This window comes from Bison bison, unplaced genomic scaffold (assembly GCF_000754665.1).
Source record: "Bison bison bison isolate TAMUID 2011002044 unplaced genomic scaffold, Bison_UMD1.0 scf7180017864517, whole genome shotgun sequence".
Taxonomy (NCBI): domain Eukaryota; kingdom Metazoa; phylum Chordata; class Mammalia; order Artiodactyla; family Bovidae; genus Bison; species Bison bison.
This window is the reverse complement of record NW_011495070.1, coordinates 8,086,099-8,096,933: the sequence shown is the minus strand read 5'-3', so window position 1 is coordinate 8,096,933 and position 10,835 is coordinate 8,086,099. Positions and strand designations below refer to the sequence as shown.

At 44.2% G+C, this 10,835-nt stretch overlaps 1 protein-coding gene across 3 annotated transcripts; it reads left to right on the top strand.

Moving 5' to 3' along the window:
* The first annotated feature begins 4,159 nt into the window (after window positions 1–4,159).
* UCP1 (uncoupling protein 1 (mitochondrial, proton carrier)) lies at window positions 4,160–10,471 on the top strand. Of its 3 annotated transcripts, none has more exons than XM_010830297.1 (6): window positions 4,160–4,297; window positions 5,029–5,227; window positions 7,164–7,358; window positions 7,459–7,560; window positions 8,485–8,665; window positions 10,014–10,471. In XM_010830297.1, exons 1-6 carry the CDS (start codon window positions 4,160–4,162, stop codon window positions 10,126–10,128), a joined length of 930 nt encoding a protein of 309 aa, XP_010828599.1. In that variant the 3' UTR covers window positions 10,129–10,471. The 3 variants fall into 3 exon arrangements, with proteins under 3 accessions (XP_010828599.1, XP_010828600.1, XP_010828602.1); XM_010830298.1 differs by having other exon boundaries at window positions 4,160–4,285; window positions 10,014–10,128; XM_010830300.1 differs by lacking the exon at window positions 10,014–10,471 and adding an exon at window positions 5,574–5,599 and having other exon boundaries at window positions 4,160–4,285; window positions 5,029–5,204; window positions 8,485–8,669.
* The last annotated feature ends 364 nt before the right edge of the window (window positions 10,472–10,835 follow it).

The window sequence follows — 10,835 nt, the reverse complement described above, 5'->3', positions numbered from 1 at the left end:
TCCTACTGGTGGTTAATGAGAGAATTATGGGAAAGTGCAGAACATTTTTCAAATGTACAGCATTGTTATGCTTATTTAATATCAGTACAAAAAGACATTTTGTTCAGAGGTTCCTGGTCGACCACAGTTTGTTGTTCTAAATTTTATTTTTTATTAATTTTTGTTGGCATATAGTTGCTTTACAATGTGCTAGTTTCTGCTATACGGCAAAGTGGATTAGCTGTATGTTTATATATAGCCCCTCTTGTTGGATTTCCTTTCCATTCAGGTCCCCACAGAGCACCAAGGAGAGTCCCCTGGGCTACACAGTAGGTTCTCACTGGTTACCTATTTTCTTCACAGTATCGATAGTGTATATATGTCAGTCCCAAGCTCCCAATTCATCCCAGCCCCCTTCCCCCTCAGTGTTGTTCTAAATTTTAAGAGGGAAGTAGGCGTTTAGCACAGTGGGAACTCGCCACCATCCCGTAGCTACGTCACGAAAGCTCTGCTGCCCTTGCTCACACTGCCCTGTTCTTTACCTCTCTACTTCTTTGTGCCAGAGGAGCAGACGGCTGAGCCTCTGGGGACACCGCCCTCTCCCCTACTGTTCTCTCCAACCTGAGGCAAACTTTCCCCTACTTCCCAGAGCCTCCCGAAGGGATAAAGGAGCCTGGTCCTTGGAATCCAGAACCATTTCCGAATCTGGAACTCCTGTGACCTCTGATGGGTGCCCCACAGGAGGCTTTAACTTTTTTTCTCTTTTTAACCATACCACGTGGCATGGAGGAGCTTAGTTCCCTGACCAGGGACCGAACCCACACCCCCTGCATTGGAACTGCAGAGTCTTAACCACTGGACTGCCAGGGAAGGCCATGGAGGCTGTGACTTCTGCTTCTTCTGGACCCTTAGTATTGGCTTTCTGGCCAGCACACCTCAGATGCTCACTCGTCACTGAATAAACCAAATCTACCTCCTGAAGAAGTCTCTTAACTGACCACACTCACCCAGCCAGACATTAACATTCCAGAGCTCGAGCTGTCCCTCTCATAGTCTCAGAGCAATCGCAGTTCTCCGGTCACAAATCTCCTCTCCCTATCTGTCCTTAGCTGGTTGGGACCACAACCTTTCCTCATTTCTAACAGACCCTTTCTCACATTCCCTTCTTTTCTAATAGCTTTCATTTCACCCTCTCCTCTAGCCTGTCATACCCTGCCTTTTAAAAACATGAGCCTAAAGGAAACAAAAAGACTTTCCGTTTACCCTGCTTCTTCAGAAATGTACCGTGACTTCCCTTTATAATTATAATTCCAAAATTCCACACCATGCACTGCATCCAACTCATTATGAAGGTAGTGTTGGAGGAAAGTGTAAAGAGAGTGGATGCCAGTCCTAACTTCTCAGAAAAGAAAAGGTGGTTCCAGCTTAAAACCACAACCACTGCGTTATGTCTCACAATTTCATGGGTCAGGAATTTGGGCAGAACTCAACTGATATGGTATGGTATGGTCCCATCACTTCATGGCAGACAGATGGGGAAAAAGTGGAAACAGTGACAGATTTTATTTTCTTGGGCTAAAAAATCACTGTGGACAGTGATTGTAACCATGAAATTAAAAGACACTTGCTCCTTGGAAGGAAAAGTGAAAGTGAAAGTCGCTCAGTCGAGTCCGACTCTTTGCGACCCCATGGACTATATAGTCCGTGGAATTCTCCAGGCCAGAATACTGGAGTGGGTAGCCATTCCCTTCTCCAGGGGATCTTCCCAACCCAGGGATCGAAGCCAGGTCTCCTGCATTGCAGGTGGATTCTTTACCAGCTGAGCCACAAGGGAAGGAAAGCTATGACAAACCTAGACAGTGTATCATAAAGCAGAAACATCACTTTGCCAATAAAGGTCCATATAGTTAAAGCTATGGTTTTTCCAGTAGTCATATATGGATGTGAGAGCTGGACCATAAAGAAGACTGAGCTCTGAAGAATTCATGCTTTCGAATTGTGGTGCTGAAGAAGACTTTTGAGAGTCCCTTGGACTGCAAGGAGATCAAACTAGTCAATCCTAAAGGAAATAAACCATGAATATTCATTGGGAGGACTGATGCTGAAGTTGAAGCGCCAATACTTTGGCTACCTGGTGCAAAGAGCCTTTGATGCTGCGAAAGACTGAAGGCAAAAGGAGAAGGGGGACGCAGAGGATGAGATGGTTAGATAACATTACCAACTCAATGGACATGAATTTGCGCACTGGGAGATAGTGGAGGACAGGGAAGCCAGGTGTGCTGCTGTCCATGAGGGCGCAGAGAGTCAGACTCGACTGAGTGACTGAACAACAGCTGGATGACCCTTCTGTCCTACTCCAGCGATGGAGATCACGTGGTGTTTTCAGCTGGCAGGCGGGTTTATCTGAAGAGTCCAAGGCAGCTGCACTCTCATGTCTCCTGCCTTGATAGGCAAAGCTGGAATTGCCTACCTAGGGCGGGCCTCTCCAGCATGACAGCCTCGGGGAGGTTGGATTTCTTACATAATAACCCAGGGTTCCTAATGTTTCCTTAGGAAAGGACGTTATAGTCCAGCATCAGAAACCAGCAGTGCTGTCTTATTCTGTTAGTAAGGCATGTACCAGCCTTCCTAGATGCAAGGGGAAGAGATATGCACCTTTGTCTTTTGATGAGAGCAATTTGCGATTATGCTTTAAAACCACGTTAGATGGAACCACTGTGAAAGACAATGCATAGGGTCGATGGGTTGGGTTGTGGGTTGGGGATTATCCAGTTGACAGCGGTTCACCTTTTATGCATTATAACAAACATTCCCAATCTGTTTAGCCATCATCCTCACAATCTAATAACTCTACCACAGCTGCACTCCCTAAGGTGATCAATTATGTTAGAGCCAAATCCAATACTTTCCTTTGTTTTTATTCTCTTGACATTTTTTCTGAACATTACAGTATGACTACTTGACAGCCCCAACCCTTCATTAATTATATTCTCAAATGCCATAGTTCTATGGCTGAGGACACTGTTTCTTTCCTAATTTGACCTTTAATAAGGTCATTTTTCCTAGACTATAACTTTGGGGATCCCTATAGCTTGACCCTTGACCCCTTTTCCTAGTCCCATTATCATTCCCATGTAAAGTGTGGACCTTCTTTTCTTGCATTCATATTGCTGACTCTCAAATATCCACACTTTACATGGGGGTGAGTATAATGGGACTAGGAAAGGGGTCAAGGGTCATAAATGACTTGCAAAGGTAAGAGCTGCAGCTGGAGCCTGGTGACCTGCCCTTGTCTTTGTCCTTTTCACCACACGGCCCCTGCACCCAGAATGAAATTAAAAGGAGCACTTTATTGCTCTAGCAATTTACTCTGGGTGTGCTTTCTAGAATGTTCATCATTTCATTTGACACCCTCCTACAAAAAGTGTTCAAATGAAAACCTTTGAAAGTTCAGAATGTTCTCGGATTCGGCTTGGTAGTTTTTGGAATCGCATTTGGCTGCATGTGGCTGGGAGGGTGAGAGGATAAGAAATCAGAAAGAGAGCAAAGGGAAGCCAAGCAGAGAAGGTGTCTGCAAGGCTCCTGAGGAGTCAGAGGAATAAGAGGAGTCCACTCTTGCCTTGGAGCTCTCCGGCTGGGCAGGGACTTCTGCCAGGATCACTGAGCTCGCTCTTGTTTCAGAGACTCCCCCTCCCCGCCCTCCAAGGGTGCGCAGCTGAAGATTCTAGAAGCCTGAAGAGATGCCCAGCTTGCCAGCAGCTCGCGCTGCTGTGCGCCCTTCCCTGCGCATAGAGGGTAGAGCGTAGACGGCGGCTCCCCAGGTGCCGAACCAGGATGGGGAGGTGGGAGGGACCTGCGCCCCAGGACACGCCCTGCCATTCCCCAGAGACCTGGATCGGCTCAGCCCCGATCGCGATCTCCGGCGATATAAGTCATCCGCGGAGGCAGAGGGCACGGCGTGGCCAGCCCGGACTCGAGGGAGGGCAGGCAGGCGCCGCTGCATCGACCCCGCCACCTGCCACCTGGGCCGCTGCAGCCCCCTGCCTGCCGCCCCCACTGGGCATAAGTCGGAGAGGACGGGTCTGCTGCCCGGCCGCGCAGGAGTGAGAAGCCAGGCAGAACATCCACCTTTGGGACTGAAGCCCTGATCCCCTTGCGCCGGAGTCCGCGTTGAGTCAGGATGGTGGGACACACAGCGTCAGACGTGCCCCCTACCATGGCGGTCAAGATCTTCTCGGCTGGGGTGGCGGCCTGCGTGGCTGACATAATCACCTTCCCGCTGGACACCGCCAAAGTCCGGCTACAGGTAGGGAGCGCTGTGGGCAAGGGGAGGTGCCTCGGACAGAGAGGGGACCTCTACTGTGTGCGCCCCTTTGACTCTGGCTTCGGTTTTACCATCCTTTCTCACCTTAGGTAGAGCAGGTGGCCACGTTAAAAAAAGTTTGCCTGTCACTGGATGGATGCCTTAGGGTGGGAAACTGGAACATTGGAGGAATTAACTAAAGAAGTGGGAGGGTCAAGGAGGAGGGGTTGACTGTGACTGTTGCCAACCTCTCCTGTACTTGATCAGACAGGCACATCTTCCTATCCTACTGCCTAAGGGTTCTGGAGAGTTCCTGGGGGTGGGACAGTGAGGTGCGAGATGGGGAGGACCTCCAAAGTATGCCTAGTAGCCAAATTCTCTCCCTTCCCCCTTTCGATAGATAGATACCTAGATATCTAGCTCTAGATGTGTGCTAAGTCGCTTCAGTCCTATGCAACTCTTTGCGATGCTATGGACTGCAGCCCCCCAGGCTCCTCTGTCCATGGGATTCTCCAGGCAAGAATACTGGAGTGGGTTGCCATTTCCTTTTCTAGGGGATCTTCCTGACCCAGGGATTTAGATAGATAGATAAGGGGAGATGTTGCTGAGAAGGCGAAAAGGACTGAAAATAGGAACACAATGGAAAAAATATCTTGGCTCAAGCTTTCTCCATTGAGGACAGCTTGATGCCAACCTTTGTTTTTTCCTCACTAGGTAGGACTCCCTTTCTCAATTTTCACTTCCAGATCCAGGGCGAATGCCTGACCTCCAGTGCCATTAGATATAAAGGTGTCCTGGGAACAATCATCACTCTGGCAAAAACAGAAGGGCCAGTGAAACTCTACAGCGGGCTGCCTGCTGGTCTCCAGAGACAAATAAGCTTCGCCTCTCTTAGGATCGGCCTCTATGATACTGTCCAGGAGTTCTTCACCACAGGGAAAGAAGGTAAGCAGGCAGTGTTCCTGGGAGGGGGAGAAGTCAGAGAGACATGTCCTAGGCTCAGCTGTGACCCAGGAAACAGTTACACACAGGGTAGTGGTCTTCATAACAAACTGGCAAGCCAACATCAATATTTGAACACACAGAGCATGGAGGGAAGACATGCTGGTGAGTGGGAAGAAGTGACACCAGAAAGGCAGAAATGCATCAGATCACAGGAGAGCTTGCAGGCCATGCTAAGGAGTTCAGGTTTTATCCTTAAAATGATGGGAAGTCATTGAAAAATAATAAACAAAGGAATAACATAAATAATTTATATTTTCAGAAGGTCGCTTTGGCAGCACTGTAAAAGCTATACAGAAAAAGGGGAAGAAAAGGGTAATTTAGAAGGAAGAAATCATCAGGATAAGCTAAAGCAATGGCAGTAAAGACTTTGGAAATGTAATTGACTAAACTTGGTGGAGAGTTGGAAGTGAGGTGTAAAGAAAAGGTAGGAATGTTAAGATGACTTACAAGTTTCCGGTTAAATATCCCATTCACTCTATCCCATTCATAGAATGTGTCGAGGATAGGTAATGTCTGGTCTGCACAAGAACTTAGGAGAAACACCTGGGATAGATTTCCCATTCATGGGAGGAATTATCATTAGGGCCAAACAGCAGAGATATCTAGTGAGGAAAGGAGGGAACGATGTACCTAACAGCAGAAACTCATGGGTTTCCTTGGCAGAAGCATGTTGAGCCGAGTAGTAGAAGTGGCAGCTATATTGCAGAGGACTGAGGAGAAGATGGGCCATGAGAAGGGAAGACAAAGAATATGGCCCTGCTCCCAAGGAGCTTGGGAAATGAAAAGGGGATTGGAACACAGGATGAGTGCAACCAAATAAGACTGTAAATAGGGGCCAAAATGAAGGGAATTATTTAAGTAGCATCTTGCCACTTAAAAGAGGGGTATTATTCAGTGCTCAGCTCCTGGCCAAGCGTATTGAGAAAGGAAAGCAACCACACAGTCGTGAAAAGACTTGCTGAATTTCCCATACGCAGGACACTATGCTAAGTGCTATGTTGTTATTAACTCACACAGTGACTCTGTGAGGCAGATATTATTACCTCCATTTTATACAGCTCAGGAAATAGAATTAGAGACTGAGAAAGTCCTTGATGAGTAAATGTGATTGATCTATACTTTAATTATGGGAATAGGTATGAGGCTTCATGGGGTCACAAAAGAGTAGGACATATCTTAGCGACTAAATAACAACAATGAGGCTCCAAGACTATTTGTCATTTTATTAAATGATATCCATCTTGAGTAACCCATGTTAATTTTTCAAAATTTGCAATTAAAAATCACGTGATCACTTCTTTCTTCTTATTTTTGTCCCTTTAGGAGCCTGTTGAAGCCTGAGACCACTTGACGTCCCAAACTCAGGCAGTTTGTCCTTTAGGGCTTTTCCTAAGATCCCTAAGTCCAATAATTAACAGTCTCACTGATGGTTAGAAGACTAAGCTTCACTGGTGACTGGTGCCTCCCCCCAATTGGGAAATACTGAAAAATAGAGCAAATATAAAGAAAGAACTAAGCCAAATATAGGAAAGAACTAAGCCATTGTTTAAACAAGCATTGGGTTTTTCTTTCTCCTTGAAAGTCTTTATTAAAAAAAAAAAATTCAGTCAACTTTGAAGTCTTCTAGCCCTCCTATGACTTATACATTCTTAGTACAGTCCATGGGGTGACAAGGAGTTGGACGCAACTCAGCGACTAAGCACAGCACAGCACAGTACATGATTAACACGTGCACAAGCATTAGGGAAGTACTAAAGATAGAATGACACAGTAGTATTAACCACTAAAAATTAAAAAGACATATCCATGCATTCTGGGTCTTGACTTTTTTCTCTTTTGCTTGACACATCATTTTTTTCTCTCTGGATAACAACAGCTAGTTTAGGAAGCAAGATCTCAGCGGGCCTAACGACTGGAGGCGTGGCCGTGTTCATTGGGCAACCCACAGAGGTGGTCAAGGTCAGACTGCAAGCTCAGAGCCATCTCCACGGTCCCAAACCTCGATACACTGGGACTTACAATGCTTACAGAATTATAGCAACAACAGAAGGCTTGACGGGGCTTTGGAAAGGTGACTCTCTTCAACATGGATTCTATAATCGTTAAAACACACATATCCAATTAGCATCTTATCTTATGATGGAGCTATTCAACACTTTCTTTCCCTCCAGGGACTACTCCCAATCTGACAAGGAATGTCATCATCAACTGTACAGAGCTAGTAACGTATGACCTAATGAAGGAGGCCCTTGTGAAAAACAAACTATTAGCAGGTAACTTTCTTTCTCACGTGGCAGGTCTGCACATTTATAATTTCATCTTTTATTATACTGAATCCCTTAATTGTAATAATTTTATCTTTTAAAAAAGTAATTCTCTTGAATAATAGATATAAAGAAGTTCTGTTGCAAGTTTTTTTCTTTTGCAACAAAACTAAGATGTACCTGTATTTTTATATCAGCATCATTCTCATTTAATACTAATATATCAGATTTTTGTTAGCATCTCTCTTATTCTTTATAAAGCAGAATTCAGGAAATGAGTCATCCTGCACTATATCCAGATGAGCTAGTTAATAAGGAGCTTCTTGGTGGTTTCATCCCAAAAGTAGAACCATTGGATAGGTTCCTAAAAATTTTATTCTAATAGGTTCTGGAAACATTGAAATTCTCCTTGGACAATGACTTTAATTTTTTTAAAAAAAGTATAGATGCCTATGTGTTGAGTATTACGTCATGCCCTAAGGACAGAGGTAAGTAACTGGTTATTTTCCTAAAGCACTTATAATCCACTATGCCATGTACCATTTGCCAACTTTTTCTAAAATTATAACATTCCTTACTGTATGTACAAGCTTCCCTTGTAGATCAGTTGGTAAAGAATCTGCCTGCGGTGCAGGAGACCCCCAGGTTCGATCCCTGGGTCGGGAAGATCCCCTGGAGAAGGAAATGGCAACCCACTCCAGTATCCTTGCCTGGAAAATCCCCGGAAAGAGGAGCCTGGTGGGCTGTAGTCCATGGGGTCGCAAAGAGTCGGGCACGACTGAGTGACTAACACTCACTTACTGTATGTTATTTATTTATAAGACAACTACGTTGACCTGTTGTCAACAGGCTTTTGAAGATCTGATAGATAACTAAAAACTAGAAGCCCCTCCCAAGAATCCAGTGTTGACCTGCCTCATCGATCCGTTTCAGACGATGTGCCCTGCCACTTCGTGTCCGCTGTTGTTGCTGGATTCTGCACAACGGTTCTGTCCTCTCCCGTGGATGTGGTGAAAACCCGATTTGTTAATTCTTCACCAGGACAGTACACAAGTGTGCCCAATTGCGCAATGATGATGCTCACTAGGGAAGGACTGTCAGCTTTTTTCAAAGGGTAGGATGTGTTCTTCGGTATCTACAATGTTGTATTCAGGGATTCTGTGTGCTACGGTGTGGGGCGGGGGGCATCTCATCTGAACAATTGACAGCTGAGCAGCCTTAGAATGTGCAGTGTACTTAATGTCTACTTTTCTTTGCCATAAATCTCTCCAATACACCAATTCCACTGTGTCAGGAAATTTAAAGTTGTGATAGTAAAATCTTCTCAAGCTTGATCAGTGGCTTATTCGAAACCGGCAGCTTGTCCCTTGGTCTCAATCTATTGGCTGAGGGGAGAGGGGAGTGGGGAGTTATTTTTTAATGGGTACAGAGATTCAGCTTGGGATGGAGATGGGGAGTGGTAATGATTGCTCACAATGAGAACATATTTAATGCTACTGAATTATACTATTGAATATATATATATGAGATATATATATATATATACACACACATACACATATGTATGTGTATAAATGGCTGGCTAAAATTATAAATTGATGTTATGTATATTTTACCATAAAACACACACACACACATTCAGGAGTCAGAAGATATATGTTAAGAGATCCCCCAAAATATTGGGGGGTGATCTTTATAGGCAAGATCTCTAACATACCTATCCAAGGCAAATTTAACAGATTTTACATCATTTTCTCTGGGAATATTTCATTGCTGTAGACAGGATTTTCAAAATAAATCATCTGGTGTGTACAGCGTGGCAGAATTCTTCAAAAGAGCAAGAGCAACAGAAACAACAAAACGCAATTTAGTCTCTGACCACCCCCTTAGGGCCAGAATTACCAAGACCTGGACAGCACTGATTTCTTGACCCTGGAAAATGGTCTAATTACTCATCACTTGGCTTTCTCCACTTACTTCCTCTTTTAAACGATTAAAGTTTCCTACACTCCATTCAGAAAGCAAAGGGAAACAAGATTTCCTGTCCCCTCAAAAAGGAGAAGATGATGGAGAAGCAGGAGACCAGGTTTGGTTTAGTTTGGTGGGACCGTTGTGTAGCTGTGATCCTCTGGATTTCGTTGTTCAGAAGCAGGGTAGGGCACCTGGATGAAACTTGAGGCCGAGGAAGGAAACATGGAGAGTAGGCACTCTCAAGCGCCTGCGCTGGAGATGCGTGGCACAGGAGAAGCATGCACTGCCTAGACTATGATTTGCTGTTGTTCAGTCGCTCAGTTGTGTCCAACTCTTTGGAACCCATGGACTACAGCATGCCAGGCTTCCCTGTCCTTCACCATCTCCCGGAGTCTGCTCCAACTCATGTCCATTGAGTCGATGAAGGCACACACTGTAATAGCTATCAGAATTTTAAGCAAACTAATAGAATGGTGACATCACTTTTCTAGATTTGTACCTTCCTTCTTGCGACTGGGATCCTGGAACATCATCATGTTTGTGTGCTTCGAACAGCTGAAGCGAGAATTGATGAAGTCGAGGCACACCATGGACTGTGCGACCTAGTCATCCTCGGGAAGAAGATGGAACAGACCAGTGGGGATCTTTGCTAACCAGATAATTTTAAAAAGCAAGCGAAACTATTCACTTTATTTCACCCAGATAAGGAAATTCTGATAGAGAGTTCTGGACTATTTTTTTTCCAAGGGAAAACTACTATTTCCTATGACTTTTATTCTCAGTATTTTAAGGAAGGGAAAGCAAAACATTCAATGTATACCCTGGCAAATGTAATATCTAGATAAGCTACTGTACCTAATTGACTATTTAATGGGGGGAGGGATTTTATGATTGAATATGAAGACCTTTAACATATTTTAATTATTAATTCAATTATTAATTGATGGAAAAGGAAAACTGAGTGAAATACACTTTATCAATACTTAAAAACTAAGTTTCCTTTTTATTTATTAACCCCGTTATCAGTTAATATATTCAATAAAATATTGCTAATATCTCTTAAAGTTTGCCTTTTTTGGATCTGTATCTAATGTAAGAGTTGAGGTTCACTGGGTTACAAAACTTCCCAAATAACAAGGAAAGGTCTTTAGAATCAATGGGCGAAAACTTACTTTTAATGTTATTAGTACAGGCTTTTGATTTTTAGAGTCCACATTTTATGGCATCTATAACAACTTCTAAGACACTGTGTTCATTGGGGCACTGCTGTTATTAGAATCATAGTATCTATCCTAGAATCACAGAATTTTAGA

What these genes read in the sequence shown, in the direction of transcription:
- UCP1 (XM_010830297.1), top strand. Translation starts at nt 4,160, where the DNA reads ATGGTGGGACACACAGCGTCAGACGTGCCCCCTACCATGGCGGTCAAG. An exon ending in CTTCACCACAGGGAAAGAAG is followed by an intron (nt 5,228 to 7,163) that starts GTAAGCAGGCAG and finishes GGATAACAACAG; the next exon opens with CTAGTTTAGGAAGCAAGATC. An exon ending in GAAAAACAAACTATTAGCAG is followed by an intron (nt 7,561 to 8,484) that starts GTAACTTTCTTT and finishes GATCCGTTTCAG; the next exon opens with ACGATGTGCCCTGCCACTTC.